Below are 26,461 nucleotides of genomic sequence, written 5' to 3' on the forward strand. Positions count from 1 at the left end.
TCTCTCTCTCTCTCTCTCTCTCTCTCTCTCTCTCTCTCTCTCTCTCTCTCTATTTCGCCTCTGCCAGACCCACCGGAATTCGGGTCTTGGTTCCACCGGCACCATCAGCTCCAGCCACCGTCCACAGAGGATCGGGTCCCCCTGGGTTCCAAGTCTCCCCTCATGAATCACTGGATCCTCTCTTCTCAATCTCACTCTCTCGTCTCATCTCACTGTCTCTCAACTCTCCCTCTTACTCGGTCTCTCTCTCACTCTCAATCTCTCTGTGTGTTCGGGTGGGTAGAACAGAGAAGAAGGAAGAAGAGTTGAAGAGAAAAGAAGAAAGAAGAGGTCGTGGGCTACTGTCCACTGAGAAGAAAAAATGAGAAAAAGAAAAGAAATAAAAGAAAAGGAAAGGAAAATGGATAAGGGGTAAGGGACACGTGGCAAGTTATGAGTGGGCGGGAAGATTTCCTTTTATTTAAAACCCCCTACTATTATTAATCACAGCGGGACCCCATCTAATTTTATTCTTATCTTTTATTAATAAACATCCAATCATATATTCAATTTAATTACTCCTTATCCATACACTTATTTAATTGTTCCATAGGACCCATTATTATTCCATTTATATTATTTATCCTAGACTTATTTAACTTAAATAATACAAATATCACTTAGAATCTAATTATTAATCCCATCTATTTATAAACACAATTTATTAATTGCTAAACCCCCTATTTATTTTCTTGGTCTTTACACTTGGCGCAATAGCCTAAATAGTCAAGCCCAATGTCGTTTCTCACAGTAGAAGGCAAATGCATGGCAGATGGGTTTTTTTCCTTATCCTTGAGACGGCGTCAAATGTAAAGTTTGTATGAAACGTTATGTTGGCTCCACACGACGACGTTTGGCCTATAAATATTAAAGTTTAATCTCAACCATCTATTATTTTAACAGCAGATCTCATATTAATAATTTTACTGCATAGAAGCCAGATCCTATTTACAAAGTAGATCAACAATAAATGTATGAGCTATCTTAACATTTAGGCAAAAACAACCCCTTTTTCAAGCTTCTTTCTTAATTGCTACTCTTTCTTTCTCATGTCTATGGGCCCTCCGCGTCCCTACATAAAAACATTATAATTTTCGTCCTTCCTCAAGTCAAGCCCTTCAGTCCTAAGTCAATTTCACATTTGGAGTTAATAGTTTCTCTATAAAACTGGCCTGAGGCTAGATCGATCGACGTGATCCCACAGCCATGGCAGACAAGGTTTGTAAAGTTTTTGATATTTTTCTTCTCTTACTACCCATTTATAAATTGTGTTCATCATATTTTGGCTTGATATGGATTTAGAATTTCCATACTTTTATAGCATACAACAACAATGTTGCTGAAGGTTGATCTTCAGTGCGGTCGCTGCTACAAGAAGGTGAAGAAAGTTCTATGTAAATTCCCTCGTGAGTCTCTCTCTCTGTATATGTATGAATGTATGTGCCGTACGTGTGTTTTTAGTTGTTATTTGACATGGTTACTGATAAAGTAATTAACAAAGCGAAAAAGAAAAGGACTGAGTTTTTTTCTGTGGATGTGGTGTTGAATTTTGTGAACGAGAGAAATACATGACCAGATATACAACGAGAAGCAAAACACGGTGACAATCAAAGTGGTGTGCTGCTGTCCCGAAAAGATTATGCAAAAGATACGCTGCAAGGGTGGTGCTTCTATTATGTGCATTGAGATCGTACCGCCCCCGAAGCCCAAGCCTCCTCCAGTTGAGAAGCCCAAGCCTCCACCTGACGATCCCAAGCCTCCTCCACCTGAACAACCAAAGCCCGATAACAAGCCTCCTCCACCGGAGCCACCCAAGGTTCATGTGCTTGTACCGACGCTTTGCCCACCAGCTGTTTACCCGATTCGTGACTGTTGTAGGGAATGTTCTGAGGGTCGCAGTGGGGGCCCATGCTTTCATGGTCATGGCCAGCTGCCACCCCCATGTTATGTGGGCTATGGGACGCCAGTGTATGATAGTTATGGTGGCGGTTGGCCGTACAGGGGTTGCTATGTGAGCCGCAGTGATTACTTTTGTGAAGAGTATCCATCGGGATGCACTGTCATGTAAATGCATGCGTGGTGGACATCATCATGTTCTAGTTTCCTCCGTTATGCGTACGCGCGTCGTTGTTGATGTTGATCGGTCAATTAAGTTCGTATTTATGTTTTCTTTTACTTGCTTCATAGGATTTGGAAAGATTGATAAGGTTGCTGGGCTGGTTAATGTCGTCGGTAGACGAGTGTTGTTAATTTAATTACTGAGTGCTACGTGAGTTGTAATGATATTTAATAAAAAGAAGTTTCTTAGCTATTGCTGAATCTCTATCTTTATGGCTATAGCTAGGCAATTAAGTTTCATATGAATGGATGCCACGTGATGTCCTCTTCCACCAGAATTCTTTGGCCAACAATAATGGCGTTCGCTTTTACTATCTATTGGTTGGAGCTCCTTGGTTGGACCAATATATATCATTTTGGCCGGCCTAAAAAGCAAAAGTTGTATTTTGTCAAAAGCATGTGTTTGGTTGCTGTTATTACTGTGTGCGTGTCACATGCATGTTTTCTTCACTTTCTTATGCCAAGTACAACTTGTTGCTTGCCTGCCAAGAAGGGAATAGGAAATGGAGAGGATCCTTCTCCGCCAAGCTAGAAGAGGGTGATGTACTACAATAGAAGAACAAAACAAAATAAATATTAAATCTCGATCATGTTAATTCAGAGTGTACATGTGTTACTGAATAACGATAGGAATTGCATAAAAAATAAATAAAAAATTTAGGAAGAGGAATAATAGAGGAAGGGAAACAAAATTTCACCACCGGAAGGCGGAAGAAGAGAAAGAAGGGAGCCCTTGAGGAAGTAGAAAAAGAAAAGGGATTAAAAGCCTGTTTGGGATTGCATAAAAATATAACTTTAAAAGCAAGAAAGAACGTTCTAAAAAAAACGAACAAAAAAATTCTCATTTTTAAGGCACGGCTTTTTATGTACTAAAAATATTTTTAAGCCTTTTAACACAATTTCAAAAAGATTTTGGGTCAACGCAATCCATATATAGACTTATAGAAAATGAGAATTTGGTGGAGTCCCGCTACGTAAAAAAAGAAGAGAAAATAAGAATGAAAAGCTTGTTGGAGATATATACTTTTGTTAGAATATATCATCAGATTTGATAGATTTGAATGTATATTATCTCTACCTACCATACTTATATTATCTTCATTTATCACAATTCTCTTATAAATATGAGCATTTTATTTGAAAATATATATCATCAAGAATAAGAGTAAGATGTAGCCTTTTTGGCTATTCTCTAATGATGAATATAGATGTCTAATACTGAACTACCCATAAATCTTTTACTTTTATTTGTTTCTATTTCCTTTAATTTTGTTTAGCTTTAGGATTTTCTTCGGGTCTAAGTAATGCAAATGAATCAACGATCCATTTCGAAATGCTTAGTAATATGTCAGGATATATATTGGTTATTCAATTTTGAACTCTTTTTCCCTTCCCGGCCCCTCTCCCTCTCTTTTTTCTAAGCATGATTGGATCAAATAGAATCCAAACAAATATTTAATTATATCATATGAAAACCAACTAATATAACTTATATGGGATCACATAAGTTGCTTTTGACTCCATATATAATATAAGGGAAAATTACACGAACATAAACCTCTCAAATTACTACTTTATTGTCAATGTTCATCATGATTTATCAAAAAATGTCAATATCCCCCTAATGACAAATATACCCTTCATAAAATTATTTTTTTTAAAAAAAAAAAAAAAACAAAAACAAAAATGAAAAAAAAAAATTGTTTTCCTTCTGTTTTTTTTTTTTTTTTTTTTTTTTTTTTTTTTTTTTTTGTGTTCACATTTACATCATATTGAGAACATTTCTTTTTTTTTTTGATAAGTAAATATTGAGAACATTACTTCAAAAGAAAAAAAGAAATGCCTCCGAAAATACATTAGCAAATAAAACCTAAGTTCTAATTTAGGCCTCTCAATGCAATTTCTTCCATTTTATATCCTGAATTTCTATCGGTTGACCATATTATTTCGTTAATGACAATTTCTGATGCATTTGTTTCATTACGTATTGCCCAGTTAGCAGCGGATCTGGATCATTAGTTGCATTAAGAGTTGAGGATGGGCTGGACGTACTTCATGGGTTTGGACCCCGGCCAGCACCACATGTCTTTGCACTTTAAAGTTCTGTTCCAAGATTGTGCCTATTTTTGAAGCCCAGTTCCAGATCTAGACAGTTGTAGTCAGGCCTAGGCCCAGTCCAGCTGCTTTTTAAGTTTTTATAAAATTCTTTTGTATTTTAGCTTTTTTTAAAGGACTGAATTCGATTGATCTCATATGGTTTAAAGATTTTATTTTTTGCTTCGTATAGTTCATTTTGTATCGTAAATGATACGTCATTTATGGCTAAAGAGTAAAGACAGATATGATTTTTCATCCAAAAATTGACGGTAGTCCACGTCTACACCTATAAGATGCTGACACATGTCCTAGACCAGCCATGGGGATGATTCGAACCACCCCTCTTTTTTTTTCTTCAATTTTTTAAAGCTTTTAATTTTTTTGTTTAATTTTTTCAGTTTTTTATTTTTAATTAGGCACAGGACACGTGTTAGCTTCTTAGAGGTGTTAACATGGACTTCTGTCAATTTTTGGACGGGAGTTGGATGGAGGTAATATTCCCGTTTTTAACCATAAACGAGGTATCATTTACGATACGAAATAAACCACAAAGAGTAAAAAATAAAATCTTCAAACCACATGGGCAAAAACGTATTTAACTCTTTTTTAACCAAAAATGCTTAGGGTACTACAACTTCTATTATTAGGTACTAAAACTTCTATTATTAGTTTATTACAAGTTGACGTGACAGTTCATTTTTTATAAAAAAGAGGACTACATAGATTGTCACTTGACAATTCACATGATAGTGGCTGATGTGCCAAGTTTTATATGGACGGTCACGTGTCAGTTTACATTTTAATATAATATTATATAGATAGATTAATTCTATTTGTTTGCAAAAATCGTTTAGCTTAAATGGTTACAAATTTATGCATGAAATCCGAGGTCATAGATTAAAGGATCAGCAAATTAAAGAGAAACTATTTTACGAAGATTATGATAATAATTAATAATATTAAAATCCAGGCCTCTGATGATGATCAAACCGGAGGCTACTATTCTCTCTCTTTTTTGTTTTGCTAATAATCAATCTCTCAAAGTTTAGGGTCTATTGCATATTTTGCTGCACAGTACTATCTTCAAACCGTAGGATTAATTGCCCATAGATTACGTACAGATAAATAGTGTGTAGTCGATCTTCAACTTCCATGCTTTCCCAAAATTATAAATGGGATAGCAAAAATCAGAAATCGCATATATACGATCGATGTGACCTACTTTGTCATATATATTTAGACTGAAAATTGGAGTTTGTTAAGAATCATGGTTGCCAAGAGCGTATCTTTCACTGGCGAACACTTTCCCTGGAACCCACAAGTTAGGACAAATATATATTTTGATCACTGCATCAACACCGGATTGAAATATCTTCCAATTTAATTAATTGTCCAAATTGACAACAAATTGGTAGCATAAAAAGTTCTATATAATTAAGCACACACACCTGCGCCAGGTATATGAAACATTTTACAATTGCTGCCCCGACACCAAATTGTTGAAGATCTCAATTTGGTGATCAAAATATTCGTTCTAATTGCTGGAAATCCAATCCATCGACACCACACAAGGGAGTGAGCTGGAGTCGGTGTGATCTGAGCCAGTACCTCAAAACACTATCCATGTCCTCAGGAGAGAGTCCCAAACTTGAGCAACACTCAAAGGGTACTGTTGCTTAATTAAGATGATTGCCAAAACGTACGTCTAGGCCAGAGACACTTGTAACTTGTAAGGTCTCCATGCGAGGGTGCATGGCCCATAATTAATTGAACCTGACCTAACAATGTATTATGTGTACCGTAGATTAATTAATATATATACTGTTCTGATTAATTGGGAAGGTGAGATGGGTCAATCAAAGGCAGCACATGCAAAGGCTGGATTCGAGAGTCGGCCATCAAAAAAGAGCCATACATATTCGCGCCCCTAACGTCTATCTTTTTATCATAGCATGAATTTCAACGTGAGAGATACACGTGTTTACATCCCATTGGCTCCAACCCTAGGATACATATCATGCCGTATGCTTACGTGTTCTTAAGATGCTGTTAGGACTTTTAGGCAGCCTTTATGGCCTCCTGATCTCTCACACTTTCACACTTCCACTTGGCTTCTCGATAGAGCAGTCTCTTCAATCTGGCCTGAGGCTGAGATCCATCTGAACTCACAGCCATGGCGGAAAAGGTTAGTGAAGTTTTTTATATCTTTTTTCCTCTTAAGACCCATTTGATAATATGATCCAATCTTCATTTTTTTTTTTTTGTGGTGGCTATCATTTCAAATGTCACTTAATTTGTTTTTGGCTCCTGACTAGCTTGTAGCTCTTCAGTATTTGACATATCCCAGTTTTCATGTCAGAACCTGATTTTATTCTTTTTGTCAGCAAATCACTGAAATTTCTCTTCTCGCTTTAGAATTTAGAATTTGGGTTGATCAGATTGTGGGTCATATGGATTTAGAAGGGTTTCCATACTTTTGCAGGTGACAACAATAATGGCGCTGAAGGTTGATCTTCAGTGCCATCGCTGCTACAAGAAGGTGAAGAAAATTCTATCTAAATTCCCTCGTGAGTCTCTCTCTCTCTCTCTCTCTCTCTCTCAGAGTCTTTCTGTGTATGTGTGCGTGCTTTTGGTTGTTGTTTGACATGGTTGCTGATCAAAGCAACAAGGCGAAAAGGAAAAGGACTGAGTTTCTCTGTGGTGTTGAATTTTGTGAACAAGAGAAATACGAGACCAGGTGTACGACGAGAAGCAAAACACGGTGGTGATCAAAGTGGTGTGCTGCAGTCCGGAAAAGATTAAGGAAAAGATACGCTGCAAGGGCGGTGACTCCATTAAGAGCATTGAGATAGTACCGCCGCCCCCACCCCCAAAGCCGAAGCCGAATCCGCCGAAACCTGCAGAGCCTGAGAAGCCTCCTCCTCCTCCGGCTGAAAAGCCCAAGCCAGCTGAGAAGCCTCCTGAGCCGGCTCCAAAGCCTCCTCCGGCTGAGAAGCCCAAGCCAGCTGAGAAGCCTCCTCCAGCTGAGAAGCCCAAGGCAGCTGAGAAGCCACCTGAGCCGGCTCCAAAGCCTCCTCCGCCTGTCGTACCGGCTTACCCACCACCAAGTTTCCCGATTGGTGTGTGCTGTGGGTCATGTTATGAGGGTCTTAGTGGGGGCCCGTGCTTTCATGGTCATGGTGGGCCACCCCCATCTTATGAGGGCTATGGGAGGCCGGTGTATGATAGTTACGGTGGCGGTGGTGGGTATAGGGGCTATCCGAGCCGCTGTGATTACTTTTCTGAAGAAAATCCATCAGGATGCACAATCATGTAAATGGATGTGCATGCATAAAGCATGGTCATCATCATGCTCTGCTTGCCTCTGTCATACGTTGTCGATCCTGTTGAGTCAAGCTCGACTGCATTTGTTTTTTCTTTAGTTCTTCATATATAGGATTAAAATAAATAAATTAATACTTATAAAAAAAAAAAGATTAATAAGTTTGGTGGTCTGGTTAATGTCGGTAGACAATTGGTCGGTCACTTGAGTGCTCCATGAGTTGTAAGGATTTTTAAATAAAAGAAGTTTCATATTAATCATTGCCTTTCCATAGAGCACCTACTTTTTCTCCCCTTTATAACTAAATTCTAATACACATTTTTTTTTTTTATCCGAATTGGGTGGGTTAGAAGAATTCTTCCAACCAAACATATGTCTTCAAGCATGTAATTTATGTATTTTTTAAAAAAATTTACATACATGTAAAAATCATATAGTTTTTTAATAGACTGATTTTTTTATTTTTTATTTTTATTTTAAAAAATAGTTCTCCTTGGTTTGGGTCATACATGGCCATTTGTAAATTTCAAAGGATGGATGCTTCTAGATTGGACAGCATTCTGACCAATATCATTTGCCCCAAAAGCATAACTTTTTTATTTTTATTTTTATTTTTTTTTGGTTATAAAGGATGTTGTTGTTGCTGCTATCATTGTGTGTGTCATATGTTTCCTTAACTTTCTCATGCGAAGTACAACTTACTGACTTAGTTTTTTCGTGTTGCATAATTCAATCAATTCCCCACGCTATTGTCCATTGACTTCTATACAAGTAATGAAAATGAAATCAATGACCCATTTGATGCTTACAAATATGTGGAAATTATAACTTTTCTTCCCTTGTCGATGTCTTAGCATCCCTCCATTGTCTTGATTAGGTACTTAATTGATACCTCACAAGTTTTAATATTGATGGAAAGCGATAAGTTAGACTTTTAAATCTATCTCAAATTATGAAAACCCAATTTAATGCCCATAATCTAAATTGGCCACTATCAAGATCTTAACAGTCTACCACAATGTTCATTGTTACTATCCCTTCAATAATTCTTTCTACTTTGTGATAGATTCACTTAATCACCAGATAAATTCTTTTTTTATGGGTCGTTCCCTCTAAAATTCGAACACATGACGTAATATTTACTTTAATATAAATGTGAAGTATTTAACAAATACGATAAAACTCCATTGTTGATAAGACACAGAAAGTTAGGCCCTTAAACTTATCATATACTGAGTTGGCTCAATTTAATGCTCATGTTGCAAATTGAACCCCACCAAGATTATAAGAGTTTCCTCTATAATATGAATATATGATAATGAAAGTCAAATTTTATAACTTATATGGGATCATATAATTTGGCATCAAATAATTCAATTCTTGACTCCATAATTAATCATACATTAATCGTCAATGGATTCACTTTAAACTAAATAATCCATACCTTAGGAACAAAGTAACTTTCTAGATTTATGAGAACTATGAAATTCACTTTCCTTTCCAATAAAGGATGTGGATCGGATGAAAAGAAAAAAAGATTAGTGGAAAGGTGAACTGTAAGCATTCGTACATGATCTATCGCAAACTTTAGATATGTGTAAAGAAATTTCACCAACAAAAACTCACAAAAGTGAAAGATAAAAAAGAGGAGAAATCTTCTTTACAAAAGCTAAATAAGTAGGTCCTTAATCATGAAGGCAATTGTGGCAGCAAACAGCTTCTTTGGTATGAGCCCCTTGTTTTAGCATGGTCCCAATATCTTTTATGTCATCTACCACTTCATTTTTAATTTTATTTTCTTTTTAGATTAAATTATCAATTCATCACTTATTTTAAAAATATAAATTATTAAAAAATTGTTATTATTTAATTTATATTTTAACACATTTTATCACTTTTATTAAGACTTTTATTTAATAAGACTTAACACATAAATATTTAAGCTTGAATCAGTTTTTATTAAAGGTTATACAAATTTTAGATTTGATTAGGACAACAACGTCAATCTTATAAAATATTTATGAGACAGAAATTTTTTTTTTTAATTATTACCCAAAAAAAAAAAATCTAAAAAATAAAATAAAAATGACCGTACGAGGATGACACCCGTGACCCTTTCCTTTACGAAAGAAAGGATGACGCGGCCACCCCAAAAAAAAAAATAAATCGTGGGGATTGGGCAACCACCCGGCCACCCCTAAGGAGTACAGCTCATCAATTGCTTTTTTGGCAACCGATTTGATGTTTTCAACGATCGAGAAGCTACTCCTAACTCCTAAGAGGAAGACCAATTTCTAAACGCAACCAATACACAGTACTCCATTTCCAACGCAATCATTTATTCTTAAAATTAAAAATAATTATTATTGCCAAACTTCTATCCTCGTGTCGGTCGATTGCAAGAGCAACCCCTAACCTTTGCGGGGCATCCACAATTTTAAAAAAATAATAAAAATATTTACGGTGCACAACAATTACACAACAGCAAGACACAATAAAGTGAGACTTATACATTGGGGGAGTGATCCTTACACTCACACTACAAAACAATGACACAACACCAAGGCACAATGGAGTGGAGTCCATGTGTAGGTTCCACTCCATTGTGCCTTGGTATTGTGTCATTGTTGTGTAGTGTGAGTGTTTTAATCATTTCTTTATACATTGGGCTCCACTCCATTGTGTTTTGATGTTGTGCACATGTTGTGCACTGTGAGTACAAAAATCACTCCCCTTAATTTTTAGGGCTCATTTGCTGAGCTGTAATTAGAATACATCAGCTCCTAAAAAATAATTTTAACATTTTTCAATCACATGCAGCATGTCTAAAGTTATAAAATAGTTGAAAATAATTTTCCTAATGCTTTTATCGGCTAACATTCTCCATTTTAGCTCGTAAGGAATATATTTTTTTTTAATTAACATGATAATGATATAGATTGAGTTAGAGAAATTTTGGAAGAAGTTTCTAACCTTATTCTACAGGTTTTCATAGGCAGGCCGTGGGCTGAGCCAAGTTGGGATGGGCTCAAGGCAGTAAACTCCATGGATGGCTCAGAAATCCTTTGCCAAAAACCACAAAACTTAGCCAGGGAGCATGGAAAGAAGATAGAGCCAGATAAGCCCAACCCCAAAAGGTGTGCCTGAAAAGTTGAAAGAAGCCGAGAAGCCCATGGTTTGCCCAAAGAAAGCCTAAGGGTAAACCTGCAAATCCCAAGCCTGAAAAGCCTGACTATTCTAAGCCCTTACGTTTTCACTTGATTTCAATTTATTTTTTTTAGTTTTTAATTTCAACCATTTATGGAGTAATTCTAAAAATTACTCTTGTGTCGTCTTTTTTACGTTCCTTTAAAAATGACGTGGCTTTTAAAATTACCACTCGATCAAAATTCAATAATGATCAATTACAAACTTAATAATAATTTTAAAAGCAAAATCATTTTTTTAGAAAGACAATGATAATGAAAGAGTAATTTCTAACATTATTTCAATTTAAGTCCTTATGTTTTATCTACGTTTTAAATAGATCTATCATCTCTTTATAATTTTAACGTAAAAATTAATGATTTTTCATTTAACACGTATGTTACGTTTGACATGTCATACACACAATGACAGCATTATGTTGACAAATTTTCCATGCCGTAATGCACGTGAATCATTGAAGGTTTTTCGTGATGCAAATTATGAAAAATTCCTCGGACCAAGTGATACAAACTTCGAAAATTCGTTGGAAAGCCCTCTGCATGGTTCTGTCAGGATCAATTGAGATGTTGTGGTGGATACACATAAAATCAAAATGGGTATTGGTGCTATTTTTATAAATATAGGTGAGGTAATGGCTACGCTATCTAAATCAAAAGATTACGTAATTGCCCTTGATGTTGTAAAAGCCACGACGGTGCTAAGGGCAGCCAAATTTAATAGTGAATTGGTTTTCTATGGAAGTGGTCTTAGAAGGTGATGCTCTCCAAATAGTGCAGGTGCTTAAAAATGATGGACAAAATTTGAGTACATATAAACATCTCGTTAAGGACACTCAATGATATTGAATAACCTACAAAGATGGCAAGTTAATCATGTTAGTTGTAATTTAAATGCTGCGACTTACATGCTTGCTAGGGAAGAATTATATCTTAGTGAGGAGCAATATTTTCTCGAGAAAATCTCCCATATATTTTGAATATTATTTCTGTTGAGCGTGGTACTTAACCAGTTTATTTATAAAATGTGTTCTATTCCAATAATAATATAAATTAAAAAGAAAAAAGAAAAAAAAAATGGAGGTTAGGATACATAGAGATATTTGTCATGCAGACACCTTTGCCCTAGTTAAATTTATGAAACCGTACAATCATAAACAAAGGCCAGTATAGTAAAATAAATCTCACATTGATAAGGCCTCCTGGCCAAACCAAAGCCTTTCGAGCGCCCACACAGAGCAGAGAGAGGGAAATGGCTTACCATCTCTGCGCCTCGCCCTCTTCTCTCTTACATGACCGCCAACCTCTCTGCAACTCTCTTTCCTCTCCACGAAAACCCAGCCTCAGAAGCTCCACTTACTCTTTCAAGCCCTGTCATCTCCCTTCTCAACCAAAAACCTTGCTCCATGTGAGCCATGTTTCTGTACAAGACCCAATCCCACAAGAAACCCAGAAGACAAATCCCCAGAAAGGCACAAGTAGTAAATACCCAGATGGAAAATCCGGGTCCCCAGCCACAAGAAATATTTGGGTCAATCCCAAAAGCCCCAGAGCTTCACGGCTTCGGCAACATTCGTACGATGCAAGGTACGATTTTCTTGCGAAAGTGACTGAGTCCTTGAATTCGTGTAATCCAAATGAAGAAGATGTTGTTGAAGTTCTGAGGGCTTTAGGAAATAGAATTTTGGAACAAGATGCTGTAATTATTCTTAATAATACTGTGAACCCAGAAGCTGCACTTTTTGCTCTTAGGTACTTTCAGCAGAGGCTGAAACCAACTAGGGAGGTGATTCTTTATAATGTGACTTTGAAGGTGCTTAGAAAGTGTAGGGATATGGATAGAGCAGAGAAGTTGCTTGATGAAATGCTTGAGAGAGGGGTTAAACCTGATAATGTTACGTTTTCGACTCTGATTACCTGTGCTAGGATTTGTTCTGTGCCAAATAGGGCTGTGGAGTGGTTTGAGAAGATGTCCAGTTTCGGGTGTGTTCCTGATGATGTTACCTATTCGGCTATGATAGATGCCTATGGACGGGCTGGTAATGTTGAGATGGCTTTGAGTTTGTACGACCGAGCTAGAACCGAAAAGTGGCGCATTGACCCAGTGACATTCTCGACATTGATTAAGATGTATGGGGTGTCAGGAAATTTTGATGGGTGCTTGAATGTCTACGAAGAGATGAAGGCTCTTGGTGCAAAGCCCAACTTGGTTATATATAACACTTTGTTGGATGCTATGGGAAGAGCTAAGCGGCCTTGGCAGGCGAAGATTATTTACAAAGAAATGACCAACAATGGATTTTCACCCAATTGGGGGACCTATGCGAGTCTCTTACGAGCCTTTGCTAAAGCCCGATATAGTGAAGATGCACTTAGTGTGTATAAGGAGATGAAAGAGAAGGGGTTGGAGTTGAATGTAATTCTCTACAACACCCTTTTGGCCATGTGTGCTGATGTTGGCTACGTTGATGAAGCTTTTGAGATTTTTGAACATATGAAGAATTCTGAGACTTCCAAGCCTGATAGTTGGTCATTTTCATCCTTGATCACCATATATTCTTGCAGTGGAAAAGTCTCAGAGGCAGAGGCAATGTTGAATAAGATGTTGGAGGCAGGCCTTGAGCCTAATATCTTTGTTTTGACATCACTCATCCAATGTTATGGGAAATCCCAGCGTACAGATGATGTTGTTAGAACATTCCAACGGCTCTTGGAGTTGGATATTACTCCAGATGAACGCTTCTGTGGTTGTCTCCTTAATGTGATGACCCAAACACCAAAGGAAGAACTTAGTAAGCTTACTGATTGTGTCGAGAAGGCTAATTCAAAGCTTGGTCATGTCATAAAACTTTTGGTAGGGGAGCAAGATAGTGATGGAGAGTTTAGAAAGGAAGCTTCAGAACTCTTTGATTCCATTGGAGTGGACGTAAGGAAGGCTTACTGCAATTGTTTAATTGATCTCTGTGTCAACCTAAACCTGTTGCAGAGAGCATGTGAGCTGCTAGAGCTGGGGCTTACGCATGAGATATACACAGATATACAGTCTAGGTCCTCAACCCAGTGGTCTCTATATCTCAAGGGTCTCTCTCTTGGGGCAGCTCTGACTGCATTACATGTTTGGATAAATGATTTATCCAAGGCCGTGGAATCTGGGGAGGAGCTTCCACCATTGCTTGGGATCAACACCGGACATGGGAAACATAAGTACTCAGATAAGGGTTTAGCAGTTGTGTTTGAGTCACATTTGAAGGAACTCAATGCTCCATTTCACGAGGCTCCGGATAAGGTTGGCTGGTTTTTGACTACAAAGGTCGCAGCGGAGTCATGGTTGAAGTCTAGAAGTTTGCCTGAATTAGTTGCTGCTTAGGTGTTGTGCTCATAAGGGTTTGGTGTTTCAGGAGCTGATCTTCCCATTAATATTTAATGCCTAGAAGTGGTATGTGCTGCTTCTAAAATGCCTCTTTTATTTGGTTTTTTAAACTCCCCTCTCTTGTTAGAGGACAATTTTTGTAATATTAGACAATGAAATCTATTATACTTTGCTGTCTAAAATAGTTAATGAAGTGTTAAGAATTGTTGGGTTTTTTTAATTGCTAAATTATCTATTGTTGCCCTTTAATCACTGAATACATTATGTTTAGATACTATTGGACCACGATCAAATAGTCCCTTCAGGAATAACTACATGGAGAAGTTTTGTGTTGTATTCACTATTATTCATCCAACAAAAAGTAAAAGATAGATAGGAAGAAGCTGTTGTTTTAAGAACTGAAGACGGGTGTAAGATGATGTTGATTCAGAACTGAAGCAACCATTGCCTTGTTAGTTTGTATCTTTGTGAACTGAAAAGCCGTGATTCTGTATTCTGGTCTGTTGATGCTAGATGTGTCAAACTTCCTTTATCCTATGTTCTTTTGGACTCCTTGGGAGAATAGATTGTTATAATCGGCGGGGGAAGGTAGCTAACAAGCATAATGAGTTGTGGTACGTACTAGGTAAACTCTTGGCAAGAAGATTAAACAGATCAACAAAAAACTTTTGAGGAATTTAAAAGAGATGTTCAATTTGGCACATTTCTTATGATTGATTTTACATCTCGTGAGGTATGTGATTGAATCTTTTCTAAAGCAAATCTTGATCTGGAAATTCAGATCTGTGATAAGAGATAGTAAACCCGTCTTGCACATTTCTTTGGTCAGGTAGGGATTATTTGGAATTCGGGCAAGGAATGAGAGAGGGGACCTCTGGGTCAAGGTGCACACGGCAAGAGCCAAGAGGGTCTCGTGCCAAGCCCATTCGGGTAGAGAATTCCTGTAGATCGTGGTCCATTTGGTTGTTTACTTCCTAATCCCAGAGTGCAAAGATCATGAATCTGAATAAAGTTGAGTTGAAAGGAAACAAAAGCGTTAACGCCCGATTATGTGGTATCACATCTGAATCTGCTTAAAATAAGAAGTTGACTTTTGACATTAATTAAATATTACATTCTTTGAGGGCGACCAAGAACAATGCACAGATCTCTCACCATTGACTTAGCCTATTAAAATAGCTTACGTAAACTAAAACTGATAAGAAAGGCTTGATGGCTTGCACGTCGAACTGTCTACTGCTTGAAATTGGCCATGCCAAACTATAAAATTGATGATTCTAATTCGTTTGATCAAAGCACCATGGGAAACTGCATAGATATACTGCTCCATCCGCCAGAGGAGAAGATTAGAGTTCTCATCTTTAATGGCGGAGAAAAACAGTTCATTGCCTCAACACCAGTTGAAAAGATCACTTGTGGCCCTTACAATGGCTTTAAGCTGGTACACCATGCCCAGCCTTATTCACCATTGGCACCCAACACCAGGCTAGAACCTGGGGAGGTTTACTATCTCGTACCACTGCAGCCGCAGCCTCATCACCCTCCGATTACTTCAAGAACAGACAACCACGACACCGGCAAGGGACGGAAAGTAAAGATTGTGGTGACTAAGGAACAGCTGGAGTTGCTGTTGAGAAGCACAAGGACGTTCCAGTCCGGTGATATTGCTGGCAAAATCTTAGGGAGTTCTGGAGTAGGAGATATAGAAGGGTGTTGGAAATGGCAGCCATCTTTAGCTACCATCCCTGAGGCGCGTAGTTTTTGAGTGACAAGATAGCTAGCTGCTGCTATCTATTCTTTTATGAGTTGCTCCGAAACCAATTCACCGTGGAAATTGTGTATATATAGTATTTGTCAAACAATGGTCAAGAGAAGCCTTGCTTGATAGAGATAAAATCAAGATTAAAGAACAGAATTTAGTCCCGGATCATGTGGTAATGGCTTCCAAAAAATACAGGGAAACCAAATCCAGTGAGAGCATTATAGGAAAGATGTATTCTGTCAAAGAAATGTGATATAAAGAATGGGATTCCCAATGTGTTTTATCAAAAAAACAATACCTTGACATGTTTCTTCATACATCTTGGTGAGATTTCCCATTAAAGTTCAAATGATTTTCTTGAAAATCTGTCTGTTTCTTATTTTTGTCCAGATGATTTCCCTGTTTCCCATATTTCACTTAATATTTTCAATTTAGTTCCATTTCTGTCCAAAAAAAAGCCAAAAAAATTGGACTATAATTTATTCACCAGAATGAACCATGAAACCGTATTGTATACCATTACATTATCTCAAGCACAGGAAAATACAAATCAACACCATCATAGGATGTACAAAGTCGGTTCCCCCCTTTACCAATCAGACCTTTATTTATTTCTTCTTGCTATCATCGGCTAAATTTCGTTTGTGTATGTGCATTGGAAAAAATCACACAATGTGGTTGCCAAATAAAATGATTTCCTAACCATTTCAACTCTCTCCAATGTAAGGAAAGGAATATCTTCAGGATGCTTTTGTTACCCTGCAACAATTGAAAACCACCAAGTTTAAGGAATGACGGCCAAAGTGAATGCAAAAGTCATCATTAAATCATCTAGGATCTTCAATGCAATAGGTTAAGATAACAATGGTAACCATGAATTCTGAGTAAAACAGAGGAAAAATTTGAAACAAAATTGGAAGAAAAAGGGTCAAGGCCTTCTGAAAAAGATGTTACAAACCTTATAGATGAGTTTGCAAATCTGTTCTTTCTGTTATCATCCACCTTCACTGACGCAGCTTCCTTTTCTCTAGCTGCTGCTTCTCTCTTCATTTTTTTAGACTCTACTTCGATGGCTTTTGTCAGTGCATAAACCTTCTTCACGAGCATCTGCAAGGGACGTTACCTCATGTTCTCAGTACTTTGTTTGTGTGCGTGCGTGCGTGCGTGTGTGAGAGAGAGAGATAGAGAGAGAGAGAGAGAGAGAGAAGTTGCCTATACCTTTACTTCTTCATCCTTAGCATTCAAAGTACTGTTTTTTACTTCACAAAGCTTCCTTAAGTTGATGACCTCCTTTTGAAGCCTGTCATACAGAAATCCTGAGACCATATCTTCATTATTTTCTTTGTTTTGTGGATCTTCATTGCCACCCCTTTTGGGTTTGATTTCTGGTGAGGCTGTTGTATCATCATCATTGCCCTTACTGATATTCGTGTCTGTGTGTGCCTCTATTTCTGCGTTCTCTTTTTCACTGCTATCAACAACCTTACTTCTAGATGCCCATATACCTTTTCTCATCATATTTTCTCCAGAAGCGTATTTCTTTTTTAAGCCATTTGCTTGTTTTAGCTCTCCAGCAACATGGGCTGTTTCAGTTTCCACATTGGGCTGTTGCAAGGGAGAGCTTCTACTGATTGTAGAAGCCCTTGGCTGGGATGTAGACCTCTTTCTTAGCCCACCATTGCTTGTTAAGAAGCCAAAAAAGTTACTGGACTTCTCTGTCTTCGGAGACCCACAAAACCTATTAGGATTGACTGAGAAGCTCGAGACATCCTTCAAACCTTCTTCAATTATCTTAAGTCTCAGCTTTAATTTATCCTGAAGTAAATTTACATTAGTACAGAAAAATTACTTATTTTAAAAGATCAAAAGCAGAATGGTCTAGATTGACTGACTGGAAGATTGGAAGTCATATGTTCACCTTGAGTTGTGCTTCTGCCTTAGCTGTTCTCTCTGTTATGGCTAATTTGTCTCTCAACCGCTGCATCTCTGCCTGCATTTGCAAGGTATGATTAATCATACAAAAAGTACAAATGGAACAAATGCCTTCATCTGTATATTGATCTTGTAAAGAGTTAACTAGCAAATTTTAACAACAGAAAACGTGGATTCACAGGAAGGTATACTTAAACAGCTAAATGTGCGAAATATTGGGCTAATGTAATTTTTCAGGAAAAGAAGCTACCTGCAGTAGTCTTCTCTCCTCAATCCATTGCTTGACGGGCATAACTTTGTCATTTTCGTCTTTCCACTCATTAGCCACCACAGTTGCTACTCTGTTTGCTAAGACTTTGTTTCTTGCCAGCTCCCTCTCCAGAGTCCTCTTTTCCTCCTGAGAGTTTGGACTCATCCATGGTTAGAAATTTGAAGTCCAAAACATGAAAATCAATAGAACACCTAGTAAATTAAAGTTCATTCAGTCGAATCGTGGATATCACCATATATAACCATGACACATACATGTAATTCTTCTATCTGCCGTTGGTAGTCACGGATAGCATTAGCGGCAGCTCCACCAGCTAGAATGGCCTCCTCAAGTTCTTGAATGGTTAGGCTAAGCTTTTCAACCTCTAAAACCTTTTGGCGATTCGTTTTCTCGAGGATTCTGTTCTCTTCCTGTATGTGATAATTCTAAAGTTGGATTAATTACTCAAATTAACCTCATTATCTTCATCAACAAAACATGATCTGATGAAGTCATACCTGGCAAATCTCAATCTGTCTCTTCAGTTCGTAGTTATGATTTTGAACCTCCTCCACTATTAAAGCCCTTTCTAGAGCACTTCGCAATATCCTCTCTGCTTCAAGTAGAGCTAATTCTTTTGACTTAGTGAGACGTTCCAAAGCCTTCTTATCCTCCTGCAGTGCTACAATCTGAAAAGGCCAAGAGCCAAGGAAAAGATCATACAGTGTGAACCATAAAAAATATCCGTATATTTCATTGGTTTTAAAAGGAAACAGCATTTTAACTTTCATCTCCTACCTCGTTCTTATACATTTTGATTTCAGCCTCAAGAGGAGCAATGACTGAGGCAATAGGAAGAGACTCATCTTCCTTCTGATTTGCATACACCCTTCTAAGGGTTGCTTCAGCAGCATACTGTGCAGCCAATGCTTCTTTCTTCTCACTCGTTAGTTTCTTGATTTCAAGGTTCTGCATTTCATCAGATTTTGACAAAAGTGGAGTATCTTAGCCTCACGAGTTAAGCACACTTTGTGGTTCCTATAAAATATAAATCTCAGTAAAACCTTAACCCACCTTATGTTCAAGAAGATTTTCAGTGACTCGGAGTTTCTCTTCCATTTTATTAACTTCATTTGTGAGCTGAAAAGGTTATATAAGAAATGCAAACATAATTTTAGTAGCAAAATATTGTTTAAAATAACTTCTTCCTACACAACAAAAGACTTTCCACTGTACTTTGAGTGCGTTTGGCCAGCAATTTCGTTGGTCAAACGCGTGTTTTAAAAGCAAATTGCAGAAAGTCCGAATCCGGCAACGTCCGGTCGCTGTTGCCGGATTCCGGCGAGCAGATTTGGCCCGATCCGGCCGGATCCCAGCCATTTTGGCCAAATCCAACCATTGATATGACCGGATCCGGCAAGAGTCAGCCGGATTCGGGCCATTTTGGCCAGATTTGGCTGGCTTCTGACCATGGCCGGAACCTGGTCCGCCGGCTCCGGCAACAGTGACTGGATGTCGCTGGCGCCGACAACTTCTCGGTGGCCAGATGTTATTGAATTCCGGCGCCGGCTAGATTCCGACGGCCGACTATTGCTAAATTCTAGCAATCGGATAGTCAATGAAATTCATTTTCATTGACTATTATTTTCGCCCCTATCAAATATTGTAAAATGTTGAAATCATTTTACACCGAATCAAACGGAGCGGAGCATTAGTATTACAAAATTTTGTCCTGATAATGTGCATAGATGTGTGGAAACTGTGAGTGACAATGTTTGCATATGATTCTTGATTACCTCTTCTATAGCCTTTTCCTTCAAAGCTTCAGTCCCCCTCAAAGCCTTGATTTCACCCTGAGCAACCCCGAACTCCCTATCTTTCTCTAAATAGCATTCAAAAATTATTGTCATGAAATGCTTAAAACTGGTACTTGACAAGAACATACAACAATCATGCACCTGCTTCAAGGTTAATTTGACAAGAAAAGACCTCAAAAAATAATGGAGTTTCTGTAAACATACATGGATTTACAAAAAATAACCTGCCTGGTTGCAAGAAATTTAAAAATCATGTCTCTAATTAGCCGGCATAAACTACAAAAAGCCAATTATGTTACACAAATCACCATGGTCAATTATATGGCCACTTTCTCTGTTTTTATGATAGGAATACACAAGAAAATCCAGTATCACCTTCATTGGATTGAGGATGAAAATTGTTAATTCTTGAGAATTCACCAACTTTTCGTTGTTTATTTGACAAAAATTTAGAATTATATTTTCCGTGATCATTTTTCTCCCAAGAAATACTAAAATTCAAATCCCACTTTTTAGGAAAGAAATGCCAATTATAAAAGTTTCTAATATTTGCAAAAGTTACCAATATGACACTTAAATTCAATATTACATACTTGGGAAAAATAACAGATTAATTTTTCACCTAAAAGTATGATCATCATTGTTCAAGGTTTTTTTTTTTTTTCATTAAAAAAGTTAAAAATAATATACAGTAGATTATTGTATGACTTGACTCCACTCATCATATATTGTTACCATAACAATGTCAATGCTGTCATTTCAGGACCAGTAAATATGCTAAAATCAGGAGAGTGAAATTCAATTAGACTCTATTACAGGAAGAAAACATAAAATATGAAAAGAACTAAAATATATACAAAGAAAACAAGAAGAATTTACTAATTGAACTAAAAATAGCATAGTTCAATTCTAATAACCTATGCAGAAACAAAAAATTCATCTGGTCCTTAATAGTTCTAAAGTCCAAGAGACCATTCAACTTTTATGGAACGAAATTAGTTAACAGAAGTAAAACAGACCCAAAAAAGCTTTACATCGAATTCAATGATCCTATCAAACACACTGTAGCCATCAGTATATGCAGGGCAGACAGAGAAAAAATGTGTGTGTGTGAGAGAGAAGAAGAAGAAGAAGAAGAAGAGACAAACCTCTGAGTAAGTTCTCCAGACGATTGAGCTCTAACACAACAGGGTCAGGGTGAGCAAGAGAGAGCTCTTCACACCCCACGTGTTCCTGATCATGGCTCGCCATCTTCTCTGGCGCTTGGAAATGCAGAAAGGAGCACGCAAAGTCTAATAACAAACCAGAACTGGGTTCTGATGGGTGATGAAATTCAAAGGAGGAATGTCAGATATATTTGACGAAGAGTCCGAGCTTTCAAGGAATTGACCGAAAAAGAGAGGAATGCGTTCCCTTGCTGTGAAGCAAAATTTTGAAAGGCACAGATGATAAGGCCGGCCTTGGCTCAGCTCCTCTCTTCCCTCCTCTTGACAGTAACGGTTACTTCTTCTTTGTCATCATATTTATTTTCAACATCAATATCTTAAACTAATTGATAATCTAAAAGAAGGTTACCTCTTTTAAAAAGTACAAAAAATTAATGCTTTTCCAACGGTTCTATTTGATCATGATTCCTTCTTCTTCTTCTTTTTTCCTGCCAATTGCATATAATTATTTTTTGTTAAAAACAAATTTGAAAATTTTTAGCTACCTAACTTATGTGGAAAATCACATTTGGACTGTTCAAGGATGGGTTTAGCTGATTCACATTGTTGGAGAGAAGCATCAAAGGGATGATGAGTTGGTGCCATTTGTTGCAACTCAGCAAACTAATATGTGATTAGATAAACCAAGTCCCAAAATAAGTGATAGATTAAAAGAAGAGATATATAAACCATTAAAATATGAAATCCTCCCTTAAAAAAGAAAAGAACTATCATATTCATATTGATACATCGGGATTTTGTCCTTATTTTGATGAAAGTGGTTGATGATAGCTCTAGTTTTATTCTTAGGAAAAAAATGGAATCTAGTCCTTATATTTTCATGCAATTTCAATTTAATCTTTGGGTATTCAATTTTGATAATTAGGTCTTTAAGTTTTTCTATGATTTTAAATAAGTCACTCTGCCAACTTATCATCCAATTATTAATACCAACGGCATGCCACATCATAGTAATCAATTAATGTTGCATGATTCTCGCTTGACATGTCATGTGTTAATTGAACGTTCTATGTGGTAAAGTTGGTCGACCACCTCTCTTTTAATTTATTAATATTCTTTTATCTTTTTTAATTTTTCATTTAAAGTATATTTGTAATTTAAAGTAATTGTGCCACATAGTGTGCCAAACGAGAGTCACACGACATAAATTTATTGGTCTAACGTGGCATGTCGTTAACTAATTTGTCCGAAAGACCTATTTGAAATCGATCATATGAAAACTTATAGATTGAAGTGAAGTTAAATGAAAACTTGAGGACTAAATTTTATTTTATTTTTTTTTTATTTTTTATTTTGACATGTCTACACTAGAGGGGGAGGGGGAATTCAAACTAGTGACCTCCGCTTCATGAGACGTAGTCCCCAACCGATTGAGCTACCGCTTGGAGTTCCCTTATTTTTATTGAGTTTTCCTTCAAACTATGTTAAATGAAATTTTGCCAATTCTCTCCATTAAAATTGATGGCTGTTTTTAGAAAATGTGATTATCAAAAGCAATTTTAAAATACATATGACCATCATATATTTTACGGACATATGTCACATGATCTATCAAACATTTGAAAATGTATATGAGAATCATATATTCTAAAGACAAAAGGTTTTATAGACAGAATTAAAAAATAAAATAAAATAAAATAAAAAAATTGTCTGACCAAATTCAAAGAACACTTTATCCATTCCGACAACCGAAGTCCAATGGAAATGACATGTGAAAAGGAGGTTGTTTGGTCTTTGTCAATATCCGACTAAATTGATGGAAAGCTATTGTTTTGGAGTAATTCAATTGCTTAAGCGTTAAATCCGTCTTCAAACCACAATTTTTGCATCACTGAAAACAGTTTTTGAATCAAAACCAAGAAAATTAGGTATTGATGACACTGAGTCGATAGGGACGAACTAAAAGTGCCTTGAAAGAATTACGTACTTACTACGTACGTACACTCTACAGAACCATTTCCATCTTTGCTTAAAAGCGTGATTTTATATATATATATATATAAAAAGAAAAAGAAAACTTATACAATGCTTCAGCTGTGTCTTTTTGGATACTTAGCCATTTGGCCAAATTCTGTTGAGTTTTTATACGTTTGGGTACGTTTTTTTGGTTAGGCGACAAAGGGAAGACTCCACCAACACCCATTTAAAATACTGGAAGATCATGGCCAAACCCTAATAGCTCCATGGCAGTCAAAAGGGCTCTTGATTAATAAAAGATTTTGGGGTTTTCATGTTAATTATTTCTGTATTAAATTTTTGACTACAGCAGGATTCGAAAGTGATATGAAGTGGGATCAAGCTAAGCCTTGAGGTCTTCTCTTAAATTGGTATGATTAGGTAAGAGTTGTTTCAATGATGTCAAATGTGGAATGCGTGTAGTGTTAGAGGCTTCCGAAGGTTGTCTTAATTTATTCAGTTATAAAAAAGGTTCATAGAAGGATTAGTTGAAAAAGAAAAAGAAAAATACTGTATTTTACTTTCATTAACTTTTCATACACCTTGGACTTTTGCTAATCTTTGAGGTGACTTCTCAACCTCTCTCATATCATACAATGAGTATATATATATAGAAATAAAAGAGAGGGAAAAAAAAGGTTTCTAGTTTATTTGGCAATTACGGCTAATTATGCAGTTTGCACTAGGACATTACTTTCTACTAAATACTTGAGGTACTACCATTCATTTCAAATTTACGTGACAGGCCATATTTTTTATTTTTATATTTTTCGTCTTTAAAAATGAGTATTACGTGATTGTCGGGGTAACTGTCCAACTTGTGTTGTGAAGGGGCTTAGCTATAAAGCTGAAGCCCATATTATATTTGATGCGCAACTGGGCTGGGCTTGTTCATTCCAACCGAGCCATAAGACTATGCTGCTAATTGTAGGTCCAATGCTCCTTCCATATGTAACTACTTATATTGAATTGTGGTTGTGGGCTTTTGAAATCAATCAAACACAATTAGAGATGGATCCCAGATTTTCAAATCTTTTATGGACTATTTGGCTTTTTAAGCTTAGTTTTGCCCTCTTCTATTTTTTTAGTGAGCGTAGATGTTGAGAGATTTTTAATGTTGTCCATGTAATTTCTGTTTATTTTTAGACAACTGCTCTCAAGTCAAGATTCAGTTTTGATTTTATTTTTAAGGATTCTATGTATTCTTAATCAATGTAACTGACCCTTTTGGTCTCTTATTTTAATGAAGGCATGTTTCTTTGTTATAAAAAAAAATAGAGATCCCAGATTCCCATGCATCCAGCTTCCTTCCTGTGCCTATAAGTAGGCCTCGTCACTGGCTCTTTCCAGGGCGGAAATTTGCCCTTTCCGAATTTCGACTTGACGAGGGTGTAAAACGAAAAAACGGTAACCGACCCGAGCCAAATTCTGGGATTTACTGTCCAGCGTTGGAATTCTCGGGTCGGCTTGAATTCAGGTTTACTGCCCTATCCTCCCCACATATATAGAACCTCAGATGCACTCAATTCTTCGTCCCCGTATACACTGAAAACTGTTAGGAAATCTTTTTTCTTTTTCTTTTTCTTTTTCTTTCTTTTATAGGCTGTACTAGTATATTTTGATTCTATTTTCCTAAGAGCATGCTATTAAGCTCTCCCAAAGTGATGTTTAGTTAAATTTTTGTTGAAATTCACAAAAATCATTATTTATCGAGTTCTCTTTTCATTTGTTGACAATAATTCCATTCAGATCGGCCTTCGGGTCAATACTAGACCAAGAAGGAGAAACAACATAACTCTTGGGAAAGTCCTGTCTCAGGAGATAGATACTAAGCAGCTAGAATAGTAAGACTCTCAAGATAGTTCTATCGTAGGAAATAGACACCATGCAACTATTCCTGAGAATACAAAGACAAAAGGTATATTCAGATTGAGTCCTGGGAATGCAGACATTCCGAGACTGAGATTCAATTTAGCCGGCCAAGGCCTGAGACAAGCCTGTCCTAGGAACTAAGGTATCAATCGCATCTCAGAAAATTCAAATTAGTTCAAGGAAAACCGTATTAAAATCCCCCGAACTAAGATAGATGTTACGGTTCAAATCTCTTGAGATTGTGCCCAGTTCCTGAAATTTGGGATTGAAGTTAATCCCGGATTCATCGCTAAGGATCTTGCTTAGAGATTGATAATGAAACCCTAGCAACAAGGGTGCACATGATTCAGCCTATAAATAGGCCCACACCTCAGGTACAACGACATACTGAATTTTTTTGGATTAAGCACACTCTTTTTGTCATAAGTTTACTTAGGCATCGGAGCGAAACCCCCAAAATGATCTCTTAGGTTTCATTTGTTTGCAGAGATCTCAAGGAGCTTGAGGAACGTGCTAGTTTTCGCCATACCAGAAACGATATTGATAGGGCGTCGTTTGTGGGAAACGACAATTCTCATAAAAAGAAATCTGCAATGATAATTAGAGGTGTACAACCGGTTGCGGTTATTTGATCATAACCGCAATCGGGGTACCCAACCGATTATTCTCATTTCAATAACCGCAACCGGTAGAGACCGGTTGCAGTTTTTACCAACCGCCGGTTATCCGGTTAATAATTGGATAACCGATTTTCTTATTTTGTTGAATATTTTTATTTTATTTTATTTTATTTTAAAAAAAAAATCTAATATTTGGCCATTCAATATTTAATACTAAATTCTAAATAGTAAATACACCAAATTTTCATTCAATATTAGATTAACTTATGAAATGGTTTTGGATTGCCAGACTTGAACCAATGGCTTAGTTGTCATATAGACATGAGATCTGGCCACATTAAGATTGCTCACTTGATTAGACAATTACTATCATTCATGCTTCACTGGCCATTAGAAGAAGAAAAAATACGACATGATTAGATTGGTCATTCAGGCACCCTAATTTTTTCTTCTGACGATTTTATTACAAATCATAGTGACTAGAGAGTCTTATACTTTTCTGAATATTCAGCATCAGATGATTCTTGACGGCCAAAAGCATAACAACTAAACAACTAAAGTGCAATTACTAAAATGAAGCAAATTACAGTAAACAGATCTGGCAGAGAGACACACATCACCTGTAATGCACTTGCGGCTGATTTTAATATCATTTCCGGAATAAAGAACAAGCATGTTAACCATGCCCATGAAAGAAGTTTCCTAAAGTCCAAAACAATAAGAACTCAGGAGAGGTGTAGCTTTAAAAAAACTTCTGCTTATATTTTACATAACAGAAGCCTGTGAAAGCAAGAGACACCAAGTTTTCTTAAAAATCTGCATGTTGCTTCTTCATTCTTTTTTGGGGTCAAACATCAAAATTTGTTCTCTTTGTTTA

General features: G+C 36.9%; 4 protein-coding genes across 4 annotated transcripts; 3 read left to right on the top strand and 1 right to left on the bottom strand.

The window, feature by feature from the left end:
* Positions 1-1,142: 1,142 nt before the first annotated feature.
* LOC133869423 (protein PYRICULARIA ORYZAE RESISTANCE 21-like) lies at positions 1,143-2,358 on the top strand. The gene is made up of 3 exons (XM_062306414.1): positions 1,143-1,257; positions 1,361-1,445; positions 1,602-2,358. Exons 1-3 carry the CDS (start codon positions 1,246-1,248, stop codon positions 2,105-2,107), a joined length of 603 nt encoding a protein of 200 aa, XP_062162398.1. The 5' UTR covers positions 1,143-1,245; the 3' UTR covers positions 2,108-2,358.
* A 3,926-nt stretch (positions 2,359-6,284) lies between these two features.
* LOC133867591 (protein PYRICULARIA ORYZAE RESISTANCE 21-like) lies at positions 6,285-7,833 on the top strand. Its single transcript, XM_062304336.1, has 3 exons — positions 6,285-6,439; positions 6,737-6,821; positions 6,978-7,833. Exons 1-3 carry the CDS (start codon positions 6,428-6,430, stop codon positions 7,568-7,570), a joined length of 690 nt encoding a protein of 229 aa, XP_062160320.1. The 5' UTR covers positions 6,285-6,427; the 3' UTR covers positions 7,571-7,833.
* Positions 7,834-11,947: 4,114 nt separating this feature from the next.
* LOC133868814 (pentatricopeptide repeat-containing protein At4g16390, chloroplastic) lies at positions 11,948-14,369 on the top strand. The gene has a single exon (XM_062305832.1). The coding sequence runs from the start codon at positions 12,032-12,034 to the stop codon at positions 14,144-14,146; it is 2,115 nt and encodes a 704-aa protein (XP_062161816.1). The 5' UTR covers positions 11,948-12,031; the 3' UTR covers positions 14,147-14,369.
* Positions 14,370-16,361: 1,992 nt separating this feature from the next.
* LOC133869905 (microtubule-associated protein 70-5) lies at positions 16,362-21,426 on the bottom strand. The gene is made up of 11 exons (XM_062307000.1): positions 21,059-21,426; positions 19,890-19,975; positions 19,168-19,233; positions 18,892-19,062; positions 18,612-18,782; positions 18,369-18,524; positions 18,094-18,240; positions 17,830-17,901; positions 17,130-17,726; positions 16,870-17,018; positions 16,362-16,670 (listed from the first exon to the last, which is right to left on the bottom strand). The coding sequence occupies exons 1-11, from the start codon at positions 21,159-21,161 to the stop codon at positions 16,652-16,654; spliced, it is 1,737 nt and encodes a 578-aa protein (XP_062162984.1). The 5' UTR covers positions 21,162-21,426; the 3' UTR covers positions 16,362-16,651.
* Between the last annotated feature and the right edge of the window lie 5,035 nt (positions 21,427-26,461).

This window comes from Alnus glutinosa, chromosome 5 (genome assembly GCF_958979055.1).
Source record: "Alnus glutinosa chromosome 5, dhAlnGlut1.1, whole genome shotgun sequence".
In the NCBI taxonomy this organism is placed as follows: domain Eukaryota; kingdom Viridiplantae; phylum Streptophyta; class Magnoliopsida; order Fagales; family Betulaceae; genus Alnus; species Alnus glutinosa.

What these genes read in the sequence shown, in the direction of transcription:
- LOC133869905 (XM_062307000.1), bottom strand. Translation starts at nt 21,161, where the DNA reads ATGGCGAGCCATGATCAGGAACACGTGGGGTGTGAAGAGCTCTCTCTT. An exon ending in TCAAAATGTATAAGAACGAG is followed by an intron (nt 18,783 to 18,891) that starts GTAGGAGATGAA and finishes TGGCCTTTTCAG; the next exon opens with ATTGTAGCACTGCAGGAGGA. An exon ending in CTAAGGATGAAGAAGTAAAG is followed by an intron (nt 17,019 to 17,129) that starts GTATAGGCAACT and finishes CGTCCCTTGCAG; the next exon opens with ATGCTCGTGAAGAAGGTTTA.
- LOC133869423 (XM_062306414.1), top strand. An exon ending in AGTTCTATGTAAATTCCCTC is followed by an intron (nt 1,446 to 1,601) that starts GTGAGTCTCTCT and finishes TGTGAACGAGAG; the next exon opens with AAATACATGACCAGATATAC.
- LOC133867591 (XM_062304336.1), top strand. An exon ending in AATTCTATCTAAATTCCCTC is followed by an intron (nt 6,822 to 6,977) that starts GTGAGTCTCTCT and finishes TGTGAACAAGAG; the next exon opens with AAATACGAGACCAGGTGTAC.
- LOC133868814 (XM_062305832.1), top strand. Translation starts at nt 12,032, where the DNA reads ATGGCTTACCATCTCTGCGCCTCGCCCTCTTCTCTCTTACATGACCGC.